The sequence below is a fragment of the Microtus pennsylvanicus genome, chromosome 13 (assembly GCF_037038515.1).
Source record: "Microtus pennsylvanicus isolate mMicPen1 chromosome 13, mMicPen1.hap1, whole genome shotgun sequence".
NCBI classification, from domain to species: Eukaryota; Metazoa; Chordata; class Mammalia; order Rodentia; family Cricetidae; genus Microtus; species Microtus pennsylvanicus.
The window spans coordinates 26,165,013-26,191,829 of NC_134591.1; the positions used below are offsets into that span (position 1 = coordinate 26,165,013).

General features: G+C 41.0%; 2 protein-coding genes across 3 annotated transcripts in view; one reads left to right on the forward strand and one right to left on the reverse strand.

Moving 5' to 3' along the window:
• Focad (focadhesin) overlaps positions 1–4,513 on the forward strand; it is a 289,636-nt gene extending 285,123 nt beyond the window's left edge. Inside the window, exons 42-44 of the mRNA XM_075946771.1 lie at positions 102–353; positions 2,303–2,378; positions 4,145–4,513. Of these exons, the coding sequence (XP_075802886.1) occupies positions 102–353; positions 2,303–2,378; positions 4,145–4,218 (402 nt within the window). The 3' untranslated portion in view covers positions 4,219–4,513. The remainder of the gene's footprint in view (positions 1–101; positions 354–2,302; positions 2,379–4,144) is intronic.
• A 116-nt stretch (positions 4,514–4,629) lies between these two features.
• Positions 4,630–26,817, reverse strand: part of Hacd4 (3-hydroxyacyl-CoA dehydratase 4) — a 28,756-nt gene continuing 6,568 nt past the window's right edge. Inside the window, exons 4-7 of one of the 2 annotated variants that reach the window (XM_075946773.1) lie at positions 20,737–20,849; positions 16,952–17,058; positions 13,573–13,698; positions 4,630–8,024 (exon numbers count right to left, since the gene is read on the reverse strand). In XM_075946773.1, the coding sequence (XP_075802888.1) occupies positions 7,942–8,024; positions 13,573–13,698; positions 16,952–17,058; positions 20,737–20,849 (429 nt within the window). In that variant the 3' untranslated portion in view covers positions 4,630–7,941. Of the gene's footprint in view, positions 8,025–8,539; positions 8,641–13,572; positions 13,699–16,951; positions 17,059–20,736; positions 20,850–26,817 lie in introns of those variants that run through there. The other variant, XM_075946774.1, reaches the window with a different exon arrangement.

The following is a 26,817-nucleotide window of genomic DNA, read 5'->3' on the forward strand; positions in this document are numbered from 1 at the left end:
AGAAGGGGAAGACGGCCTTGCATCACGGTGGAGGCTGTGTTCGTGAACCTGTATCACTCCGAATAGAACATGAGCTCACGTTACTTCTGTTTCCTTAACAGGCTTTGGACTTCTTGCTGCTGATATTTGCAGCTGCGGTGATGGTGTGGGCAGACCATGAGGCCCCACTTCTCCTTGGCCTCAGTGCCAGTTGGTTGCCATGGCATTGGGAGAATGGCGCTAGTGGGCCAGCAACAGCCTTGCTTGGCAGGAGTCCGATGCATAGAGTGGCCATGCAGGAGGTTCTCACTTCCCTTCCCAGTAGCATGCTACTGCTGCTACAGAAAGAGCCGTGGAAGGAACAGACCCAGAAGGTGAGGGGTGGCAGCTGTCTCCTTAGCAGGGCAGGCAGGCTTTTGTCTCCAGCTCTCACTGCTGTAGGATGGAAGTGGGAATTAAATAAAGCTTGGATCGCACCAAAGGCTTTCATACATAGCCCCAAGTATCACTTTATGCCATGTCCTGCAGACCAAGGCCAGCACAGGCTCATGGTATCTGTTGTCTAGAGACAACAGCAACAGCAGCAGCAACTCCTTTATGGTGAGGGGCAGCTAGAGATAAAGCCTGTGTCTCCATTCATTATTGAGGGCACACGCGCTCTTGATCCTAGGTGGAAAGGATGCTTTTACCTCCAGTCCTTGAAGTCAGGCAGACGAAATCAAGATTTGGGATGGTTTGCTGTGTGGAAAAGAGACAGACGCATGTCCAGGGGAAGCTCAGAACATTCTAGAGGAAGTGTAGGTCTAGAGTGAGTAGCTCTCTTACTGTAACACAGCAAAGGGCCCATTTGGCTTATTTCTTTTTTTTTTTTACTTTGAGACAGGGTTTCTCTGTAGCTTTGGAGCCTGTCCTGGAACTAACTCTTGTAGACCAGACTGGCTTTGAACTCCCAGAGATCTGCCTGCCTCTGCTTCCCAAGTGCTGGGATTAAAGGCGTGTGCCACCACCACCCAGCTTTATTCCTTTTTCTTTTCCTTCTTTCTGTTTTGTTTTGTTTTGTTTTTTTTTTTGTTTTTTTTGTTTTTTGTTTTTTTGAGGCAGGGTTTCTCGTAAAGCTTTGGAGCCTGTCCTGGCACTTGCTCTGTAGACCAGGCTGGCCGCGAACTCACAGAGATCCGCCTGCCTGTGCCTTGCAGGTGCTTTGATTAAAGGTGTGCACCACTGCCAGCTTCCATTTGGCTTATTTTATCTCACAGAGCCACTATGTGTACCTGCCATAGCTGGCCTGTTCAAGAGTCTGATCAGGGTTTTATTACAGCCCTATCCCATCACCTCTGACCTCAGGAAAGCCTGTGTCATAGGAAGCACTTTGGGATTTAGTCCTCCAGTGTGCAAACTCAGCAGAACACATAGGAACATTGTCTCCTTTGCTTGGCTTTATCTGGCTCCATCCCGTCTTTAATACAACTAATTGGAAGATCCTTTTTTGAATCCCATTTGAACAAAACTCGATTTTTATGATGTTGAAAGCTTTAAGCTAATGATTTGTTGCTTATTTTTAAGATATGAACATTAATCCTTAAAAGCATTCTGAACCATGAACCCGGCCTTAGCTACGCCTAACCTGCACTGAGCGTCTCAGCTGAAAGGCCTTTCATAGTTAAGTCAGATAAGATTAGGAGGCTGCCCCAAGCTTTGCAGGTTTTGTTCTACCAAATAAGTGCTCACTGTATTTGGTACACCAAAATAAGTGTAGTCTCTTCTGTTATTTCCAGACTGGGACACTGTTTGCTTTAGATAAAGGATAGACATCTTAAGTTTATTATATATTTGTAGTGATTATTTGTCTGCTAGTAAGTTATTAGACAAGCTGAGGAAGGAAATTTTATGAGCCTATTATCCATAGCCAAAATGCATATGGAACCAGTGAGAGGTAGCATGATGGACAAAAAATAGCTCAAATCTTGGCTCTGCTGTTCAGAGGGAGGTGGCTTGGGCAAGGTCACTAACCTGGCAGCCTCTCAGGGTGACTAGAGATAATGTTAATGATAAACAGAGTCCTCTGAGCCCACGCCTAGCTCACTTATATCTGTAGGGGAAATGGGTTAGACTTGGTGAGGCCTTTTGGTTTGGGAGCTGTGGTTTTGGCCCTGTCTCACCTCTGTACCCTTCAGTGTTGGTCTTACTTCCCGTCTCATTTCTTCTACTCCAGCCTCAGCAGGAACTGCTAGAAGACGGTTGCCCTTCTTCTCATGTCTGCAGACCACTGATCTCAAGCTGATGGTGGGACGTACGTCACTAACAATGTTCTTTTTCACCCTAGTTCATTGACTGGCTGTTTAGCATCATGGAAATTCCTAACGCAGCCTTTGCAGCAAAGTCTAAGGATCTTTTGAAAGGTATTAATTACTTCATGCTTTATGCCCAACATGTGGTAAACCACCCATTGCTGGCTGTGATGTAGAAGAGCATAGTTGGATACATGGTTTCAAAAAAATGTCCTTAATGTGACCTTGCAAGTCAGAAAAATGGGTTAAAAAGGAGGATTAGTGCCTTTAAACTTCACTTTTAGATAAGTGTACCAGGTATTTTATTACAATAGTAAAATAGTTAAAATTTATAAAATTCAAGAAAGTAAAAATACAGTGAGCAGAAACTCAGACAGAGTTTTGGAGACAGCTTTGATGCCTTCCTAGGACTCAGCATCTTTGTGATCTGGAACAGCTGAGAAAGTGCAGTAGACAGTTCTGGTTTCACCTTTCGTGGTTTAGCATTATTTTTAAATTCTAAAATGAATTCTTACACTGGCTTCTAGTAATAGTCGGTGCTGCTTAGGGAACTAGGCATCCAGGGTTTCCCTGTTTTATACTTCTCCATGGACTATCACACTATGACTGTAGGAAACCCAAGTGTAGAAGATCTTTCTGAAAGTTTTATAGAGCCCTAAACTCAGACACGAGGTATGATTTGGCTATCAGTCTCCTGATCTGAGATAGCTTGAACTCATCACCTATGTCCTGGGTTCTGGACATAGCCAGTGGCCACTGCAATGTCATAAGACATGGATTGCACCGAGAAGTGCCGTTCCATTGGCCTACCCTGTGGTGATTATCTAGCTTGGAATATACTCATATTTTACTTTAAGGAAGGTATAATAATATTATTACTAAACAACCAAGAATTATGGGTGAACGGAAAGCATGCAGATGGGGGTCAGTGCCTAGTGTGGTTCTCATACAGCACAGGGCTTCATTGCAAGTCAGGGCTGTGATGAAGATATTTCACTTTATCCATTCCTAGGGAGCTGGCAATAAGAGTCCCTCTGTCTGTGTGCTGCAGGGAGTCTGGGCTGGTGATTGATTCAAACATATGCTGCAGTTACAAAGCTAACAACTGATATCAATAAAGACAACATCACTTGGCTTAAGGAATCACACTTTTACTAGATCACAAAGTCATTGGCTTACTGGATTGACCTGGGTGCCCTACATTCCTTCGCATTCTCTCCTTTTACATAATATTTGAATATATTAATATGCTAGAATAAGACAAGAAATATGTACTAATTACTAAAAGATATAATTCTGAATTTCTCTACTTTAAATGGCTTCTTGGGTCCCTTAACACAGTAGGAAATACATACCTTACAGACATATGTCCACATAAAATTTAGTGTGGTATACTTGCTTCATTGAGCATATGAACTCAGCCTTATTATAGGTGTGGAGGTTTTTTTTAAGCATTTAATGAAGATAATTGTGTTCATGTATAAAAGAACACAAATTTAAAGTAAATTGTTACAAAGGGAACATACTCATGCAAATAGTAATGCATTAAGAAAAACAATATCATTAGCATGCCAAAAATCTATAGTTTTGCAGACTTTCCTATTTACTTATTATAGGCTAACTTTCAAAAAAGAAAAAAAAAAACGCCAATTACCTTTGCAGTCTGTAAAACCTGTGGTGGTTTTTTTTTTTTTTTGTGTGGGGGGGTACTATAAAAATTCTAAATTCTGCCAAGATTTGAGGGGAATCATTGTTAGTCTTGAAGACTAGTTGGGTGGGGAAGTGCCAAGCTCTGCTCTGACACCTTTGATAACGTGACCTTTTGAGACCCAGCATAGCTCTGTCAGATGCATCTGTATGCTCTCTTGTCCTCCTAGCTACCCTCTTGTCCTTGCGAGTTCTGCCGGAGTTTAAGAAGAAGGCTGTATGGACCAGAGCATATGGTTGGTGACATCCCAGGAGCCAGCAGCATCCCCACTGAATGACAGACCAGAGAGACAGAAGGTTTTCGGGACTGGTGTCTGAGATTGGTGAGAACTGATCCTCTCAGTTAGAAACCACGAGAAGGTGGCTTCATACTGTGGTCTGAAAAGGGGTGCCTTACTCGGGTACTCTGGGTATTTGAAGCAGAAATAGGAACATGACTTCTGTGTGACCTGAGTTCATTGTAAAAAAAATTCCTTTTCTTTGTGAAAACTGAATTATATTTTTTCTCCCTTAAATTCTAGTAAAATAATTTTATGAAATTTGTGTAATGTAACCTTTATTTTTAAGTCTGTGGTTTGCCTGTGAAAGTGAACCATAGAGGTGTCAAGGGTATGATGATCTACTTTCCTTGTTAGCCACAGAAGAAACCACTGAGTCAGTGGGTTAGACAGATTTTTATCCTTGCTGATAAAACACACTTAAGAGAACTGCTAGGCACATTCAGATCGCTAGGCATGACACCCACTGGTACCCAGGTTAGGTTTCTCAGTGACAGGTGTAACTCCTGTGCTTGGTTGTCATGTGTCCAAGTGAAGTTATCCCCTTCACAGTAGCAGTAGCCGCAAAGGAGACTGTGAGTTCACAAAGAAATCCAAGGTAGGTCTGATGAATCCCGTGATGCTGATCCATTCCTCTGGAGATGGTGCATCCTACTTGGCAAGGTGTCTGACAGCAACCTCAAAGGCAAAGAAAGGTTCTTTTCCCTACAGCCATGGGAGAAGCAGCACCGTGAGGACTCTAGAAGTCATGTAACTCTCTGAACAAGTATCTGGTCACTGGCAGGTGGGATACACTCGGTGACAAGGCCTAAGTCACAGGGGAGGGAGCCCCAGCAAACCACCTGAACTAAGTTTCCGCAGGAGAAAGATGATAGGCTGTTAGGCAAGCAAAAACGGATAGCTGTGTCCTCAGGAGATCACCCTTTTTATAAGTCCCGCTCCCTTCACCAGAGTGATCCATGGCCTAAAGGTTTGAGAGATATCACAGTCTCAGCTACTGCAGTGGCTAGAAACTCAGGCAGCATTTTAATTTTGTCCTAATTATTGTGACTTCACATGGGCTCAGTCTGCAACTAGTCATATAAATGTATAAATAGGTAATCATTGGGAAGAAGTCATGACACTGAACACCAGGTGCTTTCGTATCTGCCATGCACCATGCCTGGGGCTTCACAAACACCACACAACTTCTACTACTCACAGGTGGCACATACCTTCTCGTCCCAAAGTGCACCTGGCACGTTCAAAGTAGCATTACTAATTTTATTTTCCAGATATATAATTTCTTTACAAATTAGACTACAAGGAAATAAGTTTAAGCCAAGCGAGAAAGAAGTGATTTATACAGCCTTTTTCTCGTCCCATGTGTAATAGAGACTGAAAGACATCTAGCATTTACTATTGGGTGCCAGACAGTCAGTACACTAGACTTTTCATTTGGCTTAGCTTGTTTGAAGTCTTGCAACAATGCCCAGGGAATACTGTTTTCTATTTTAAGATGGAGCAAAAATATTTAGTAAGTGGGAGTGTTTTACCTAAAAGCAAGGTCCTAGAGCCTAGATCCAAAGCTATTGCTACTGCATCAGACACCTTGGCTCCCACTTTAAGGTGCAGATCTGCTAAGAGAAACACCAGGCTTTTGGCACTGGGAAGTTTGAGCCTAGTGGAGCAAACCAAGTGTGTCTGCATGCATTAAAGAGCTGTGGATTCCAGGGTACCTTGGAAACACAGGAGACTGAGCCCTGAAGAGGAAGTGGGCACTGGAGACATCGTGAATCAGCAACCAAGCATTTGCTGATGCCAAGGAAAGGAAGAATCTGCCTAGACTTCAAATTTCAGATTTCTCGTGTCTTTTCAGCCTGATTTCTTTTCAAACCTGGTATTTCCTCCTGTCCTTCACAAGAAAACAGAAGTTTACAAAAAGAAGGAAATAGAATAATCCTCAGTCTCCTCTTTTCTCGTCCTTTCTGTTTTGATCAGTCATGGATGGAAGTCATGAGGTTTTCTGCCTATGGACCTCTAAGGATTCTAAATTGGTAACTCTAAAGATTAAACTCAAAGGTATGCTAACGAAATAATAGCCTCCCTCCTGGTTACCTGTATGACCCCCAAATAAGTGTTAAATTGTTCTATCACGATGCTCCACTTTGTTTGACACAAGCAAGCTGCTGTTTCTTTTTTAGACCATGTTCTTAACTACACAAAGAAGTCTTGGTTTCAAGTCCTCTCTTGTCAGCTTTTGAAAACAGGAGTTGCCAAGACGAATAGTATTTGGGGATGCACCAGTGTAGGGCTAAAGCTACATTGTGCCTCAAGAAGTATCCAAACACAGATTGGATTTGGAAAGTGTGCATTTGGCAATTGCACACTTGGGTATCCATGCAATTGTCTAAAATCATGTTACAGTCATAATTTAATAGCCCCATGGTATCCAAGGGGCTGCTAAAAACATTTTATGACTTGAATTAGTAATGTTAACATTAAGTAGAAGATGGAAGAGTTTTAAGATGCTAATGTCACCTTTTAGGGTTTGGTAAAGGCGATTGTAGTCAAAGCTGAAGAAGAAAAGACATCTGGAGTGGAAGCCCCATTTTTCTTAGGGAACTCATCATCATACAAATTAGGGCTAATAAGTTGCCCCTGTGTAACTTAGGGGGCAACTCTGGTCATCTTTGATACAGGATCAGAATGTATCTTTTGGAGATATATCAAAGAGTTCAGGTTCCAAGAAGTCCAACTTTCTTCCTATTTCTGTTAGCTACAGCTCAAACTGGCAGTGTTCCTGTTAGAGCAGCTGATCAGATCTACAGTTCACATCTAATCTTACTGAACTGGCTAGCATCTTGCTCTTGGATGTCCAAGCCTCTAGAACTGCAAAACATAAATTTCTGTTATTTTGACAACTAAGCCCTGGGGGTGGGGGGGGTGCACTTTGTGACACAGCAGCAGCCTGAGCTAAGGCACAGAAGATATTTGATAGGTATCTAAGTATACATAATGCTCAAGCTGCTTGGCTCTAAGGGCCGAGGCATTTGTCTGTAGAGTATCTAAGTATACGTAATGCTCAAGCTGCTTGGCTCTAAAGGTAGGGAGGGCATTTGTCTATAGGTATCTAAGTATACATAATGCTCAAGCTGCTTGGCTCTAAGGGCTGGAGCATTTGTCTATAGAGTATTTAAGTCTATGTAATGCTAAAGGTGATTGGCTCTAAAGGCAGGGCATTTGTCTATAGAGTATCTAAGTATATGTAATGCTCAAACTGCTTGGCTCTAAGGGTGGTGGTATTTGTCTATAGAGTATGTTATCCTAGGATTAAAGAGGATACTTTACAGCGTTCCCTTCCTATAAATCTGCTAGTTGTGATTGCAGAAGTTAATCAATTGGTTTCTCAAGTCAATTGAGCTTACTCCACTGAATCTATTTCTCATCAACTTCACACAGAAACATTTAGACCTCACACTGTGTGAAGTCCACAGACCTGGTGCAGCAAGGTGTGCTGTGCCTGTGGAAAATGTGTTCGTAAGGCACGGTCGAGGCAGAACAGAATATTTGCTGCCTGCAGGAATCCATGTAAAAGATTGTTGTCGAGTTCTCAGTTCTCTTTCTCTAGCATATGCCCAGGGTTGTATCTGCTGCAGGGTGACCCAGCAGCCCGTCTTCTCTCTTGTGTGATGGTCAGGAACAAAGCCTCACATTTTCTTCTGTTTGACAGAGAAGACTCTGAGGACATCTTTTCTTTCTGTGTAAAGATGGCTGTAGGTGAAATACATTCCTACGGTGCAAAAGGAAGTGAGGTGGGTTAACCATTCCTTTGAAAAGATCTGTGGTTTTAGGACACAGGCAGGGGCTGCTTCCATTCTGGAAGCTACAAAGTTGCAAGGGAGGCTCAAGAAGAGCAATGAAGAACCATCCAGGTCTAGTAAGGTGAGCATCCAAACTGCCTAGGCTCCCACAAAGCCAGTATGTGCAGTAGGATCAAAAACCCATTGCCATTGTTCTTGAGTTCTCAGTAGTCCTCACTGTCCGCTATGTTCAGCGAGTCCGGTTTTATCCCAGGCTTTTTCAGACCCGGGCCAGTTGAAACCCTGATTGTTCTTTGGGCTGACAAGGGAGGGGGACTTGACTGGGGGGGGATGGGAGGCAGTGGCGGGGAGGAGGCAGAAATCTTTAATAAATAAATAAAAAGAACCATCCAGATTGTATGTAGAAGGAATGCAAGCAAACCCTTCTGTCCAACTCACTCTACTGCAGGCTAGCCCTCCCCTCCCCCTCTTTTTTAGTAGCTTTCCATGCTGCCTCTAAACTGTCTGCTTTTCTTCTTCATTCATGTGTGGTATTCTTACCCTTGGAAGCTGCTGCCTCGCAGACACGATTAGTATCTTGATAAGCTGTGAAGGGTGGAGTAAATCATAGAAGTCTTTTCCCCAGTTTCTTGGAAAACAATGTTAGTAAGTTTGTGCAGATATAATTTTTTATTAGCCCACACTACATTTGATTAAATTACTCTTAAGTAGCTCCACTCTTTGATTGCATATCTCCTACATACATTACTGTAGTATATTAGTGGGTTCGGTGTGGTTATTTCCACACATAACACGTGACATGCAATGATCAAATCTCACCTCCCTTCTGGCATTCTTCAAGCCCCTCATAATCACAATTCAAGTATCATGTCAATTTTTAAATTTTCACATGTAAGAGAGAACATTCTGGCTTGCTAACATGCCCTCTATTTCCATCCAATGTCCTAGAATAACAGGAATTACTCTTGCTGGCTAAGTGTCCCACTGTGTGATCAAGCACGATATTTTCTCTATCCATCCATGTGGGCAGACTCGTGGGCTGGTTCCTTATCTTTCTGTTGTAAATAGTGCCACAAATATCACGGGTATGCCTTCTCGCGCGCGGGCTGCTAGCTTTACTTCCTCTGTCCTCTGAGGGGCAGCTGGATCGTACTGTAGCTCTATTTTTAGATTTTTTTTGCAGAACTTCCACACTGCTGCAGTAGTAGCCACACTAATTTGCATTCCCCACAACCGTAGTAGTTTCTTTTTCTCCACATCCTCACTAGCATTTGTTTTTGTTGTTGTTTGATTGGTAACCGCCAGTCTGCCTGGGCTGAAATGATAGCTCAGTGATTGTGTTTCCCTGATGGTTAGTAAAAGGAAACATATTTTTCATAGTAATTGACTGTTTAAACATATCCTTTATAAGTCTACTCAAATCACAAACACATTTTCTATTTGTATTACTTATTTCGTATTAAAATTTTCAAGGTCTCTGTATCCTGAGTAGCTGGCGACAGTTCTCTTCCTCTCTGTATGTTGTTCCTTCGCTCTTGTATTTGGTCTGCTGTGTAGAAGCTTTCTAATTTAACTCATTTCATTAATCTCATTAATTCTTCCTCATGTTTCCTGAGCTCTTGACATCTTATTCAACAAATTATCATGTGTACCATGTTATTGAAGTCTTCCACTGGTACTCTCAGAGTTTCGGGTCTTACATTAAAGTATTTGATAGTTTTGAATTCTTTCTGTGTAAGGTGAGGGTCAGGTCATGTGTCAGTCTTTTGCATGTGTAGCTCTTGTTCTCCCAGCACCATGTGTTTCTCTCCTGTGTATTGTTATTGTTGGCATGTTTATTTCCTTTTTTTATTGGTCTTTTATGCCAATGCTATACTGCTTGTTACTGAGCCTTGTGTCTTGGAATTGGGTGTTGAGATACCTCCAGCTTTGTTCTTTCTGTTTTAGGGAGTGGGGCTTACATACTAATTTTATGGGTTTTGTTATTGTTATGTGAAGTATGTTATTTATTGTTTTATTCTTTTTAAAATTATTTTCTTAAAAGCTTATGTGTGAGTATGTGTTTATGGTACTGCACATGTGGTATGCTGGTATGTATGCCATGTGTGCAAATGTCGTGGCCAGAGGAAGACATAGCTTTTGGCTGTGCCACTCCCTGCCTTATTCCATTGAGACAGGGTCTCAGTGAACCTGGAGCTGGGCTAGCAGCCAACAAGCCCCGGCAATTCTCTTGTTTCTACCTCCAACAGCCCCAGAGCTATAGGTACATGGCCATGTCTAGCTTTTTGGTGGATGCTGGGGATTCAAATTCAGGTCCCCATGCTTGTATAGCACAGCTCTTACCCACTGAGTGATGATCTCGGTCCTCAAAATGTCAACAGAGTTTTGATGGAGATTGCATTGAATCCCTAGATCACTTTGAGTGATATGGACGTTTAGTGATTGCTACCAATCCATGAAAACTGGCAACCTTTCCACCTTTTAGTGTCTTCAGACTCTCTCACCAGTGCTTTGTGTCTTTGTTGGAAAGGAATAGTTCAGTGCTGTATTTTGTGGTTATTGTGATTTAGATTTCGTTTTTAAATTCTTCCTTATCAAAGTTGTTATGTGTGGAAGGGCTTTTTAAAAGACAGAAATTAGACAAGAGTCCTTCTGAATGAACGTTTAGTCAGAGGAGGCTGTGGAGTGCGAATGTCCCTAGGTGCTGCCCAGGAGAAGGGCTGCTTCTGCTGGCTCTGTCCTACGGCTCAGTCTGTTTCTCTCTCCTGATAGTTCTGGTGAAGTTTTTAGCTGTCCCCCAACGCAGCCTGTGGTTTTTCGTTTGTTTTGCTTTGTTTTTAAGACAAGGTCTCACTCTCTTGCTCAGACTGGTTTCAGAGGGACAACCCTCTGTGCCATCCTCTGGAGTGCTGAGATTTCAGGTGGGAGCCACCATAGCTGGTGTTAACATTTTTCTGTGCATCTGCCACAGCATGGATAATTTGACTCCAGTCCTTCCTGTGTATCTGCCTTTCTTTCTCTTGTCTAATTGCTTTGACTAAAATGAATAGGACTCCGAATAAGAGCAAGGAAACTGAACATCTTGTCTTGTTCCTGATAATAGAGGAAACACTTTGTTTTTCAACATTCGGTATGATATTAGTTCTGGGCTTGTCATACATAACTTGTTCTTGTATTCTCATCATGAATGGGTGGTAAACTTTATCAAATGATTTTTTACATCTGCTCACATAACTTTTATATCATATGGTAGTTTATTGTTTTGTAGAGAATGAACCATTTTTGAACCTGGGAATGAAGCCTAGTTACAGTGTGTGATCTTCTGATCTACTGATATATTGTTAAGAGTTCACCATCTGTTGGCTGGGCTGTTGGTCTATAGTTCCTTCTCATTTCCTACTGCATTTTGGTAATGCTGGCCCAAATGATTGCCTCTTAATTTGAAAAGAATGGGCACTGGTTGCTCTTGGTTAAATCTTGGTAAAATTCATCCATGAAGCCATCTTATGCTGGCTTTTCTGCATTGGGAGATTTATTACTTGTTTATTACTCATTACTAGCCTGTTCAGGCTTTTCTATACCCTGTTAAATTTCTATATCCTGTTGGCTGAATTTCAGGTGATCTTTTGTATCTAGAAATGTTTCCATTTTCCAATTTGTTAACAGGTAGTTTTTAAAAATAATCCCAATTGATCTTCTGCATTTCCTTTAACACGTCTAACTTTATTTCTTTGGATCTTCTATTGGGGGGGGGGAGGTTATTCTAACTGAAAGGTTTATATGCTTTTTTCTGTTCTTTCAAGGAAATAACAAGCTTTATTTCATTGACTCTTGGTACTTCCTATTTTCTGTTTACCTATGGTCTGATTTTTATTTCTCTCCATACAGTCATTAGGGATTTGGTTTATGATTGTTTTTCTTAGCCCTTGAGATGCATGTGTAACTTATTTATCTGAAATACTTATGTTTTTATTCATTTTTCTTGGTACTGTTTTTGATGTATCCCACAGGTTTAGGACCCTGTATTTCCATTGGTTTCAAGAAATTTTTCCCTTGGACTTTCTCAGTGGCCTTCTGTTTGTCTGTGGGAGCAAGTGAAAGCAGGGTGCAGCCAGCACCTAAGTTTCTTTGTGGTCTTCTTTGGGCCATGTGCCCTGTAGACCAGAGCACCAGCTGAAGCCTTAGCATTGCTCAAGGCCACTACAGTTACCCCTGTGGTCAGAAAAGTAATAGAACCACAGAAGTTTTGCCTTACCCTGTAAGTGGGAGGCACCTATGCTTGTATGTGTGTGGAGCTATGATTCTGTACTCTACTAACCATACCCTGGTCTTAGAGGGTAAGGTATTTAATCCCCTTTATTCAACACAAGTTTTCTGGTACTCTGTTCCTTCACACTTACCCAGAAGGGTATTCCTTCCCACCTAGTAGTGTAGATAGCATGGCAAATACTCAAATATTGTGTATCTATTGCTGTGCCATGTCTTTTAATATTACAATGTTCTGGTTTCTCCGAGTGTTTTCTTGTACTCTCCTCAAAATGTAGCTCCAAACCTATTGCTGGTGTTCTCTTTGTGACACAAAACACTGATGCCTTCACTCAGCCATTTTTAAACCCCACACAAGTATAACTCTGTGTGTGTGTGTGTGTGTGTGTGTGTGTGTGTGTGTGTGAGAGAGAGAGAGAGAGAGAGAGAGAGAGAGAGAGAGAGAGAGAGAGAGAGAGAGAGAGAGAGATTCAGTGTTTTATTTTTATTTTTGAGACAATTTCTCTCAGGCCCTAGCTATCCTGGAACTTACTATATAGACCAGGCTAACAGTGATCTCCCTGCCTCTGCCTCTCCAGTGCTGGAATTAAAGGCATGTGTCACTAAAGCCTGGCTCAAGTGTAACTTTTGTGTGTATAAGTGTTTCATCTGCATGTATATATGTGCACCACACACATGCCTGCTGCCGGAAGAGAAGGTGTGGATCTCCTGAAACTGAAATCATGATAGTTCTGAGCAGCTCTATGGGGACTGGAAACTGAACCCAGGTCCTCTGTAAGAGCAGCAAGTGCGCTCTTAAGCACGGTGCCGTCAATCCACTCCCTCCCCACAACTTAAGTTTTTGTTCTTAGTTTTCCTTGAGCCTTTATCACCAACTTCCTGTTTGCCTGCTAGGGAGTGCTAGCATGTAAAGCCAAACAAAGCAAAAGGGGTATACATGAAAAAAGTAAAAAATAGGTATTCCTTCTGTTTGACATGTTGTTTTATAGGCATATCTTTGTGGTAAAAAGCATGTCTGTATTTCATGCATCTTGCAGGCATATGTTTTACGAGTAGTGTTGTTCTTGCTGGATAGTGAAATTGTGTAGTACTTGGTTTCATGCTGCCCCACAAAGAGCTGCAAGGGCCGTAACCAGACTATCTAGTTCATTGTGTTGGGCTTCCTTTTTATTCCCCTCACACTTACCTATCAGCTTAAGTCAGTGGCAGTATAAACCACAAGAAGAATGCAAAACCAAAATATCTGCTTACCTATGAAGAGCATCATGAGATACAGCTTCAGCACGTAAGGCAAACAGGTGGATATGTCGAACGGCAGCACAGTGGAGTTGGTGCCAAACGACTCAAAATAAGGCAGCGACTGATAGATGGTAAATGCTGTATAAAGAGAACAAAGATGGTGAAGATTCACTTACGAGTTACAGATGTGTGTGCATGTGCAGCTTGAGTGAAGGAGCTTTGGAGTCAGCAATGTGATGGCTGCTGGATCCTTTAGTTAAAGCTGCAACTTGATGTATGGAGTTGCTTTTGTTGCTTAAATTGTTCTAACATTCTGACTTAGTAAACTATTGCCCATTGTACACCTGCTGTTGAATCCACACATTTCTTGCTTATATAGAAAGACTGTGTAACACTTCTTAAAATGATTACTCAAAAGTACAGTTCTCGCCTCGCTCACAAATAGGGAGACAGTCAGGTATGGGAAGCGCTACGTAATTTTCCCCTTGGCGTGAGATGAAACACGTTTCTCGTCAGCCCTAGAAGTACTTAGCACAAACCTGGAGCAACTCTGAGAAGTGTTGACGTAAATTAGTCTGTGGGAAGAGGCGAGTGTAGTGTTACAAATAGAGGATCCATCAAAGTATATCGTATGTTCACTTTTTTAAATATTTATTTATTACATATGCAATATTCTGTGTACATGTATGCCTACAGGCCAAAAGAGGGCACCAAACCTTATTACAGATGGTTGTGAGCCACCATGTGGTTGCTGGGAATTGAACTCAAGACCTCTGGAAGAGCAGTCAGTGAGTGCTCTTAACCACTGAGCCATCTCTCCAGCCCATGTGTACGTTTTAAAAATAACATTTCATGCAGTAAAATGACATGCTATAGTTATCTAAGCTGCTGCCATCTGGAAGTGAAGTAAATGTACTTAGATTTTTTTATTTTATGTGCATTACTGTCTTGCCTGCATGTTTGTAAGTACACTACATGCATGCAGTACCCGTGGAAGCCAGAAGAGGGTGGTGGATCCTCTGGGACTGAAAATACAAACAATTGTTAACTGCCACGTGGGTGCTGAGAACTGAACCCGGGACTTCTAGAAGAGCAGCCTCAGTTCTTAGCTGCCAGGCCATCTCTCCGGCCTTGTGGTGCACTCTTTTTACAGTTCCCTATTAGTCTGAAGTTGCTTCAAAATAAAAAGTAGTTGCAATGTGATAAATTCAGTCAGTAGCTGAAGCAGATAGATAGGGATGAGTGGCATTGGTGCAGTACTTCCAAAGGACACCACACACGCCATTAAGTTTAACAAGGGTGGTCTCCAAGTCTCCAGCATTCTGACATAGAAGTGATTACTTGGATATTTATATGAGCTTTGTTAATTTGTTGCATTTTCCAGACATGGAAAATACAGCTTTAAAATTAAGAGTTATTAACTTTATTAAAAGCTAAGTAGATTTCCTTCCCTGTCTGGTTTTATACTCTGGAACAGTTGACACAGGCAAAGGATAGATCGCAGGCCCCTTCTTCACTGTCTGGGCTTAGTAAAGGTCACAGGCCCCTTCTGCACTGTCTGGGGTTAGTCCTCACCAACACTGGGTTGTCTGTTTGCCTGGGTTTTCTTCTGCTGATGCTTTGGGGAGAGTAAGACTGTAGGCTAGTAAAAGAAAAAGAACTTCCCTCAAAAGGAAAAGGCTTAGAATTCTGAACACCAAGAATAGAAATGTTTCTTGTATACTTATTCTTCCTCATTTTTAGAAAAAGAGTCCATTATATAGTCTTTAGAAAACACTTATTTTGCAAGTATAGTTTTAATTAACAAGTCATAATGTATATATTTATGGATAATGGTCGATGTTTTGGTATATACATGCAGTGATGAATGATGGAAGCTAGTATTCAACATCTCATATTGTTGTAGTGAGATAACTGAATCTACTCTGTTTAAATAAATGTACACTATTACTAACGTACATTGCCGTACATCTTACAATTGTCCTTTCCAGCATCCAATCCTTTTATGTTCTTTCTAGTATTTCCATATGTCAAGGCAAATCAGTGCACTTAGCAAATCTTCCATGAATGAGGGATTTCATTCGTAAAGAATGGATGGCTGAGTTTGTTGTTGTTGTTGTTGCTTTTAATGCTTTGTAAAATATTATTCTCTAGATTCTCTGAATATAGTATATTCCAAATTTTAACAATTAATTTTAAAAACAAAAGAAAAATTAAAATTTTGATTTATTGTCTCTAGTCATAAGTAAATAGAAAAACGTGTGTGGTTTTCTTCTCTATACCAGTCCTCATTTACTTGTGGCTATTATTGACAACAGCATTCTCTTTATAATGTCTTTCTTTGCCTGGAGTTACTTTAACATGCTTTTTGCATTATTTAAAATCTTTAATCTTGACTTTCAGAAGAAACTCCCTGCAGCCTGTCAGATCCACTACTGGGGCAGTGTTTGTTCTTTGCTTAGCCTCAAGTTCTTTGAAAACTGCTCACTTTGGTTATTTAATTTTGCTTTATTAAAAGAGTCAGTAGTTGATCTCCTGTTTGTTGGGCATGTATGCTGATGTGTGTTTGAGAACGGAAAGAAGCGGGATACCAGACTGACTCCTGTGTGTACACATGGAACCTGTTCAATGAGGGGAATGGACATGTAACCAAGAATCATACAGAGTCTAGTTGCAGCTGAGATGTTCCCTGTAAAATAATAATCCGTGGTGCTGTACTGGGAAACCACCTTAGCTGAAAAGTTGGCGGCATCCCTCTGAAAGTGGAGACTCGTGCGAGGGTGGCCAAATGGTCACTGGCAGAAGTAGGGCGTTTAGGAGGTGGTGAGAAGCACTCTAACCAGAGATGACCGAATTTCTAAATATTAAAAAATTAAACTCTATCTTCTTTACATATTAAACCCAGTTTGGAGTTTGGGAGGTGAAATGAGTTGCCCAGACTCATACTTAATGAAGGTAAGGACCTGGACATGGATGCTTGTTTCTAGCCTAGTATGGCTACCTCTACCTTGAACTTTAGTAAGTTCTCTCTCTTTCTCTCCCTCTCTCTCTCACCATCCCTTCCTCCCTCTCCCCTTCCCTTCTCTCCTTCTCCCCTTCTCTCCCTCTCAATCTTTGAGGCAGGGTCTGCCTGTTTATCCTTGACCGTCCTGGATCTGTGTAGACCAGGCTGACCTTGGTGTTTCTGCCCCCAGGGTTACAGGTGCACACCACCACACCCCACTGAGCTGTGCTTCTTAATGGTTTCTTTGCAGCAAGGAAATAGACTGGGGAAGATATCAGTAAGCCAAGAACTATCAAAAATAAATAGCTGTTTCTTCATCAAAAAAATTAGTGAGCAGTTTGAAATCAATGGCTTATATGAGTCAGAACTGTAACACAGGACTCTTACCTTCGGCAAGAACACACAGAGGGTAAATTGGCATCCACAGCGTTTGACTGAGCCATGTCAAGATAGCGTAAGATGTTCCTATGACTGACAGCATGCTGTACGTGTACCTGGAAGGAAATGGGTATCATTTGTATTCTTAAGTATCATTTGCTGCTGCTGTCTGAGATAAAGAGAAGAAAATGCCTTCCTACAAATTAAACACCGGAATAAAATTGGAAGTGTGGGAATTACATGCCTTATTTCCTATAATTAAGCAAGGACAAGGGTGAAAGTGGTGTATCGTGAGGTGGGGAGCCTGTCTCCCTGGCTTATCTCGTTGGGTGGATCATAGATAATTATGCAGTTGAACAGGACAAGAATGTAGCTCTTACCTCCTTCCAAGAAATTACAATTATAACCTTCCATGATTAATGACTTCAATTTTATTTAAAAGCCAAACTCATTTTGTACAGCAACAGCTAGGCTTCTTGAAAAGACAGAGCTATTTGCACATATTGTAAAGGATGAATTTATTAAAACACAACTCCTGAGTTGACACCTACCATTCTCTGTGTCTCTGGCTTTGCCCCATTACACAGTCAGAACTGGCCTTGGGAGCAGGTTTGGGGTGTAGTAGGCTATGTTTAAACCTGCTAGTGCAAAGAATTTGATGTATTTTTATTTATCTGAATAAGCCAATGGTGTCTTCACTTCAGCAAACCTCAGAATTACCCAGATGGTCTATTGACTCACAAATTACTTTTCCTTTCTTTCCTCTAAATTTAGTTCAGGATCCCAGCCTATGAGATGATACAACTCCCATTCAGGGCAGCTCTCCCTCAGCTGAACTCTGGAATCTCATAGAAACACACCGGAAGGTGTGAGCATCTAGTCAAGTTCTCAGTATAAACCACACAGTAACTAGTGATCCAATTCAAGTCATCTATTTATTTTCTTTTGTTGCTTATGGTTTTGGTGTCCTGTCTAGGGGTACATTGCCAAATGCAACTTGATCTTTTGCATGCAGTGTCCAGTTGTCCTGTTACTGTTTAAGATGATGCTTTCCCCCATTGAATCTCTTGGGACCTTTGTCAAGACTTAACCGAAACTAGAAAACATTATTTCTGAACTGTTGATTCTATTCTCTGATTGGTCCATATAGTAGTACCACACTCGTGATTATTGTTGTTCTGTAGTTCTGAATTGAGAAGAACGAGACCAAGTGTGTTCTTATAAAGGTCTTGATCCACCTGGGTTCAGGTTTCTATGCGAATTTTAAGATCAACCTCTCAATTTCTGCAGCAAAACCAGCTGAGACTCTAACAGGGCTTTCAGTGACTCTGCAGATTTGATTCGGAGTATTTTCATCTTAACAATATTGTCTCCGATATGAAATGCCCTTCCATTCATCAAGATTTTTATTGTACAAGGTTTGCTTATTTTTATTAATGTATTCCTACATACCCCATTCTCTTGGAAGTTATCATAAACAGGATTACTTCTGTTATTTTCATTTTCAGATAGTTCATTGAAAATATATAGAAATACACTGATTTGTATTGATCTTGTGTTATACAGCTCTGATGAACTTGTTGGTCACTCACAGTTTTCTACGACCTGGATGCATTTTTCCCCTAGTTGCTGTGGCTAGAAATTCCAATACAGTGTTGAACAGTATGGATGTCCCTATTGCATTCTTAGGAGGAATACATCCATCTCATCATTAGCTCTCATGTTAGTTGTGGTCTTTTCACAGGTGCCTTTAATGGACTGAGTAGGATCCCTGTTTGTTATTTTCTATAAACAAATTATTTCACATAGATTGAGATAATATTTTCACTCCCATTTTGCAGAAAGAAAAACACCATCAAAAGAAGAGCCCAGGGGGTTTTACTGCTGGCTATAAGGAAAACAAAAATGTGTGCGTGGGTGCTCATGGAAGTATTTCTTATTTCCAGAATGTGGGAATAATACAAATATGCATCAACTGTGTGGACAACCCAGAAGTGCTGTGGTGATTCAATGGAATATTATTCAGCCACAAAATGCCACGAAATACCATTACATGCTGCAACACCATATAAACCTTGAGAACATTATTCCAAGTAAAATGAAGATAGTAACAAGAGACTTTATATTCAGTGACTGCATTTATATGAAACATAAAATAGGGAATCCTACATAGATAGTATGAGAATAGTTGCCAGAACCTGGGGAAGCAGGGAAGCGGGAGAGAGGTGCACATATGGGCATGGTATTCCGAGTGGCTAATAAAGTTCTTTGCCTGAATAACAGTGATGGTTGGGCATCTTTTTGAATATACAGAAAAATCACAATTTTATATTTTAAAAAGTTAAATTTGTGGTAGCTAAGTTATATCCCAATAAAATCGTTTACAAAAAGTTAAGTGATTTTCCCCAAGATTGTGTAGCAAATAAGTAGCAGAGGTTGGTTTCATCCTGCTGTGTCCTCTGAGTCCCCAAATCATCCCCTGAAAGTCTGTTACCACTTTCAGCACAAAAGTCATTTTGTTCTGCTTGAGTCTGCCTGAAATTGGATACTGAGTTAGACAGAATCGTATTCCATTATATTGGAAAGCTGTGGTCCCTCGGGAAGAGTCAGTGCCTTGTATAAATAGGCAGTCACAGGCTACAAAAGTCCTAGTTTAAAAAATTCTATTTTTAGAACATTAAATAGCTTTCTAAGTCAATGTACAATCTTTCCTAGGACTCAACCCATTGTTGAGGCTTTATTTTTAACTCAGCCAAGTTATTGACAGTAGAATAAAAACAGATTTATACAGTTTCAGCCAAAAAGCCAGGACTCTTTGGGACCTGTTGCCATCCAGATCTTTGGAGCAACAGCAGTTCAGGAGATGGCACAGAATGACTAAGCCAATGGATCCCACCGGAGTTGTGTACAGAAATGGATATGGGGTACATTTTCCCCAGAGAAATGAGGTCCTATTTTAAAATATTCCTTAAGTCACAAAAAACAATTATTGTAGCTTACTTCTCTTTGCTGTGATAAAATATTGACCCAAACTTATGCAGGAGAAGAAAGACTCCCAGGTCATAATCCATCACTGAAGGTATTCAGGGCTGGACCTGAAGCAGTGACCAGGAACACTGCTTGCTTACTTGCTTCCAGGCCCACGGCAGAACCATCCTTCCTCCATAAATTAATGATCGAGAAATGCCTCCACATGCCAATCCGGTGGAGGCAGTTCCTCAGCTGAGGTGTCCCCTCTTCCCAGGTGTCAGGTTGACAACTGAAGCTAACTGACACCAAATCTGGCTTCTGGCAAGTAATGCAAGTCCTGTTTTGCTTATTAAAATAATGCATGCTGGAGCAATGATAAAGTGTCTTCCATTAGCACATAGCTGTGAGTTCGTTCCAGGTCAGTGTCCTGGCAAAGCCTCATGCTGGGAACCTGGGGGTTCGGATTTGTACTTGGAATACCAAAATTGGTATTTGTTTTCTTTGATATGTCCATTATGGGAAGCTCTACCTATATGTTTCTATTTCAATATAAACAATATGCAAAGAGGTTTTGTTTTTTCTGTCTCATTCATAGTAACCAACGTGAGAGCCATTACTCACTCATTTCAGTAAAGCAATTTTTCCTTGTTTTAACAGATTGATGATTGACACAGGCTCCATCCTGGCTGGCCTCAAGTCCTGGCTGGCCTTGAACTAGCTGTGTAGGCTAGGGTAGCCTTGAACTCACAGAGATCCACCTGTCTTTACCTCTGAGGTAAGGATGTGCACCATGCCCACTATGCCCAGCAACTTTGTTTACTTACCTTACCATGTCCAGGAGATTCCAGAAGATGAATAAAACACACACCACATATTTCTCTTGGATTTCCTCTTGGCTGGTGATCACCCCAAAAAGGATGACCACTCTCTCTGTGAGCTAATTAAAAAAAAAATTGAGAAATAGTATCATCTGTTAGGCTATTTAACTTTTCAATTTTAAAATCCAGGGCTTTGTTCAAAAGAAATGCCTTAATTGGAAATACATTTTCTAAACTATTAACAGTAGGTGTCTCTGAAAGAGCTGGGTTATGGATGAATTTAATTTCCTGGGTTTTTTTTTTGGTGTTTTTCTGTACTTTTCTAATTATTTATAATGAAAATAAGATAACAGTTTACCTAAGTCAAGATATTTCCTCTCTTCTTGACCTACACACGTTTAGCCCACTTTGGCAAGCTCCTACCTGAGTGTCCTCTACCCATTAGGCAATGCAGTGAAAACGATCCCTCCTGCAGAGCTGGTGGTGGGGAGGGTAATTACAGGGCAGAATGCTGAGGCAGGACGCACAGCTAAGGAAGGAGATACTTGCTGATGGAGAAAGGGATGTGAGAGGTTCCTGAGGACCAGCAGCATCTCAGCTGCCTCCTGCTGCATGGACTGGAGTTGTCAGGCAGAGTGAATATAGGAAGGCGTCTAGACAAGAGCAGCCTGATCAGAAGCAGCAGTGTGACTATGTGAGATGCCCCGGGGGAGGAGCAAGAACCACGGAGAGAATCATGGATGGCATGGAGAAGGAAAAATAGGGAAAGAAATTGAAAATGTGTTTGGAGCTGGGTTGTAAAGGGTTTTGAATGACAGGTCAGGAAATTTCCATTTTAATCAATAGAGAAGCCACTGTAATTTTTTTTTCTTTTTGCGGGGTGGTAATATAACGCTAACCTTCATAAGCCAGTGGAAAATGGAAAGAATTTAACACATTCTTGGAATATATGTTATATATGCCAAGTTACAAGCATCTAAAGATCACCGAGACTTCACATATTTTTGGCCTAGCTCCAATTACCAGCTTAAATCAAACATCATCCTCATTCCCTCCAAAGTATAAAGTCCCCTGTGTTATAGTAACACAGCCTTAGAGTCTACATTTTTGTGTTTTATAGGGCATTTTTCTTTGCCCTCAGTGGTCAAAAGATTGAGATTGATGTGGCATATTGGTGGCCAAGGGAAATAAAATAGAAAGGGGTCATTTGTCATTTTTCATAGCCAACTTTATTTTTTAAAGCTGATTAAGGAGAAAAACTCTGGGATAATCCACAACAGAATCATAAGATGTTGCTGTAAAAAAAAAAAAGAAACAAAAATCCGAGATTTGCCAATAGCAAGTCCACATGATCGGAAAGCCACATGTATGAGCTATGTCAGCGTGTTTCTGACTGCAGAGGTGAGTCAAGAGGGCCCTTGCACGGCTAAGGGGAATTAGACATGATTCAAACTTAGTCAATCTATGGGAGTTATCCACAGGGCTCTTTTCCCTTGGTCAGTCTTTAAGATATAATGATCTGGTTGCTTGATTTACCTTGTGTCTATATGAAGTCTTCTAAGCTGCAGTTTAAATAACTGGATAGCCCGACCTGACTGCAGGACTCCTGGCAGCTTGTGAATGAAAGACTTGAGCATCTCACAGATACTTAGGCACCATCTCATCTTGCATTTGATTAATGCCTAAAACCCAGAGAACCTATGTTTTTGCTAAAAATCTCAAGAAGTATGCACACAGAGATACATATAGCATAGATTCCTAATCTCATGGTTGGGTGTTTCAAAACCTAAGATCTATAGTATCCCTTTGCATAGAACATTCTAATAGTAGCCTAAACCCACTCTCACTTGAATGAAACCTGGGAACCAGAAGATGTAAATGTTCTGTCCACACCGTGGGTGAGTAGGAAGCCCAAGTCTCCTAGTCACTGGATTTGTAAGCAGCCCACGTCAGGGGCTCTTTAATGGTGAGCAAAATCTAGAGGAAAATCTCCCACTGGGGCTGAATGATGAAACCATTAAAATATCAGTGATATCAGTGGAGACTCTGTGGCTCTTTAGTGACGGGGTCTCTAGTTACATGGAAATGAGCAGTGGTGTGCCCCCAAATGCCAACCACAGCATGCATTTGAACCTAGAAAGATTCCCGCCATATGCATTGTTACATAGTATCGGCCTAACTCATTATCTGATGGTTATTTAACTATACTCAATGACAGCCCAATAGAGGCGATTGGTTAGAGATATTAAGTTGATAAAAGTCAATACTTAAAATTTTCTGCCAATTTACAGTTTTTTATTCAATCGCCACAGCGACTCTAAGAAGTCACCATTACTGTTTATTTGCCTTACCCCAAGGCTAGTGTTTGGCTGGGCTGAAATCAAAATCTAAACTCTAAGTCCTGTATTCTGAAATACCAAAATCTTTTCATTTTTGTCACTTTGGGGACCACTCCAGACCTAACATCCAGTCTATGGTCTGTTTTTTAAAGGAGTTTCTGCAGCTGCGTAGATGGCTCAGCAGGTCAGGGCACTTGCAGGGAGCCTCGTGACCTGAGTAAGCAGCCATGGAACTCTCATGAAGGTGTAACAAGAAGGGACTCCTCAGCCTTGTCCCATGATCCCAACATGTGCAGCCTGTACATACATTTTTAATTTAAAAAAATTACTGGTTATGTTATTAAATAATAAGGTACTTTGTTGAAATGAAGGGTTTCTGACCTGAACATGGGTGCTCAAGCAAAAAACTCAATAAACTCAGTGGTCCACACACAAAAGAAGGCATAAAGGTGGGGCTGGGAGGGGCATGAAAATGGCCAAAATTCATTAGTAAATGTATGAAACTTCAAACAATGTTTTTTAAATTTAGGAAATAGGGAAAATGAAGGGGCAAAAACAGCACACCAACTGTATGAACTCTTTCTCAACTCTTAAGTTTCAATCTCAGAATTATTATTTTCCAAAATTTAACTATTTTAAATCCTATCAGAATTTTTAAAAACCACAAAACACATTTGTATGCTCTACATGCTTGAATGTGAAGAGATGGGTGTACACATGTGTGAACATGTGTGTAGAGGCCAGATGCCGATGTCCAGTGTCTTCTATCACTGTCCACCGCTTTTAAGACAGGTCTTTTCACTGAGCCCAGAGCTCATTGATTCGTTAAGACAAGCTGGTCAGTAAGATCCAGAGGTCCTCCTTCCTTCCACTGCCCAGCACTGGGATTAGAGGTGAATGCCACTGCACCTGCCTCCCTGAAAATGTTAACTAGCTGTGGGATGGGAGGGTGATGTGTGTGGTGTGAATGCCATGGTCCACGTGTGGTGGTCCAAGGACAACTTTTGGGAGTTGGTTCTCTCTCTCCACCTTAAGTGAGTCCCAGGGGATCGAACTCAGCTTGCCAGATCTGTGGCACAAGCACTGAGCAATCTCTCTAGTTAAAGACATAAATTCTTTAAAAAATACTTGTTATAAAACATTTATTTCTGAGGAACGTATGTGGAGTACTGACTCAGAACATCCAGGAGGGTCTTGTTTTAATGTCTAGTTTTTAAGGAGAAACTCTACTAAGAAGCAGAGCACTATCTGGATGTTAGTTTTGGAGTGGCCACCAAAGTGACAAAAAAGAAAAGATCAGAAGATCGTACTTAGGGTCCAGATTTCAGTTCCAGATCTGTAGGAAGTAGTGTTTGCAGGACATTTTCCTGCAGAGATAAATGAAAACTCAGTGGGTTTTAAAAAGCCATTCTACATTTGTAAAGTTATACCATGAAGAGAACTTGGTACCTGTCCACTGAAGAACTCTATGGAGCAAAGTGACAGGGGCTGAAGACCCTAATGTTCCCATAGAGTGAACTCTGTGTGTAGTTCACTCCCCAAAGCGTCCAGCTTTGGACACTTACCCCTCGACACATCAGTGGCTTAACCTCTAGTAATAAACAGAGAGCAGGCTCATAGCCTACAGGGAGGAGAGAACTCTGGGAGAGTTTATGGGAAGTTCAGAGATGACCTAGTCTAGCAATGAAAGTCAGCTGCTTCCCAGCCTAGAGAAATCAGACTGGAAGTAGCTGCCCTTCACACAGGAATTAGATACTCTCCTTCGAGATTCCTTCGTGTGTCCCCCAAGAGCTCTCCTTGCCCTCAGCATAGGTAGGAGACAGCTGATGACATTGGTTAATACAGAAGTGTTTCCTGCACTCGACCATCATGGCTGGAGCCTGTGTGGACATGATAACTTAGGGAAAATCATTTGTAGTGCTTTGATTTGTAGATTTTTTAAAAATTGCATAAACGCACTTAAGGAATGTGCAGCGATGTTCATGGTGATTGACAGAGGGGACAGGATATGACATGAACCACTCGAAGTCAACTGTCTTCTTCTGAGAGTCTCCTGCAAGGCGTACCTGTCAAACGCTGTGGTACAAAGGGTTATCTGGGGTTGTTTCCCTTTTTCTAAGTTGAAACATCCACAAATTTTATCAAGAAAAGCTTCTAAGGCTTTGGCAAAACTGAAGACTCAACAAAGCCTTCCAAACCAGCATGGCTGTATTCCCATTTTACAAATGCAAGGTTTTGGTTTTCCTAAAGAAGTCGATCAAAATCAATGAATGCCATGTAACTTTTTTTTTCTTTTAACTAATGCGATGAAATATGCAAGTTTGTCTGGAAGGAAAGGCTGGGGAGGGAAAGCGCTTAGCTTTCCTTGACACGGTCATTTTAGCATGCCTTTTTTGTATCTTCAATTTCCCACTTTAAACCAAGACTATCAGAGTTTGTTATATTTCTGTATTTAATTTAAGTGATATATAACTAGTATAAACAATAAGTCTCTAAACAGATTTTTATGTTATACTCTTGGATTTTTTTTCTCATAAGTAGTTTTTACAAAATAGGTATCTGTTAAGTAACTACTATCTTATAGTGTGTGCTTTCTCTGCTTTTTTTTTTGTTTTAGCAATTGCATATAACTTTAAAAATTATAGCTTTTTGCTTCTTGTCAGATCTGTGAGTGTAAAACATTGATAACTCAGAACGATGAACAAACTCAAATCTGCCCTCATTCCCTCAGCGCCAGCTCTCACCAGATGTTAACGTTAGTTGTTCAACTGGCTAATCCAATCCATTGTTCATGCTAGCTAATTCGTTATCTTGATGTTTTTGGAAAATCTGTTCTCAAAAGAGCACATTCTATTGTGGCTTTGCAGTGCCGCGAAGGTAATATCAACAACACCACGACTCTATAGACATAGCTCTTGTTCTCTTTGGAGCAGCGGGACAGGATGCATCCAGGCAGTCATAATCTGTGTAACTAACTCTGCTTCTCTAAGTCCCATTTCTTCTTTTAAAAATGGGGAAATAGGAACACCACAAATGATTACACAACCTAGGGTTCTGTTACATTATTTTTAAGCAGAGTACTTGGGGGTCGTCTCACAATGAAAAAATTCTAATTATCTGCAGAACTTTAATGAGGAAAGACATCAAATGTAAGACTCCACCTCTGAGGCCCTTATAAAGTCCTTTTAATGTTGTTCCCATTCCTAGAACAATGTGATAAAAACAACAGAGGGCACATACAACTTCAAGTAAGAGAGGAAGCCAGACTGGGCACATCAAAAGGGCTGTGCTCATGTCTGGGTTGCTCATAGCCCGGAATGCTCATCCTTGGCCCTGGCACCCTGATCCCTGCCTCTCCTTCACCAGCACTGAAGACTTAAAGGTCATTGGGTTCCATTAGCATTGGACGTAGCAAACTCACTGATCAATAAATAAATGTGTAAGTGTTTTTGCTACTGTTTTTAAGTGACCAAATTAGGAGCTGGTTCTTCGTTTTCAGTGGTGGTTCTATATGCCATTTGATATTTAATTATTGGTGATTGAAAACCACACTTGAATGTTCTGGAATTTGAGTATGTCTAAGAAATCAGATATCTCAGTTCAACAGTAATTTTGATTAGGCAAGTCTAGGTAATTTTGTCAAGCAAACAATATGTGGATGTTTTCTAGGGATATTTCAAGTTCTCACTCAGTTTTTCTTTCTCCCTGACTAGGTCTAGACCCGTGCATTAGCAACAGCTGAACTAAC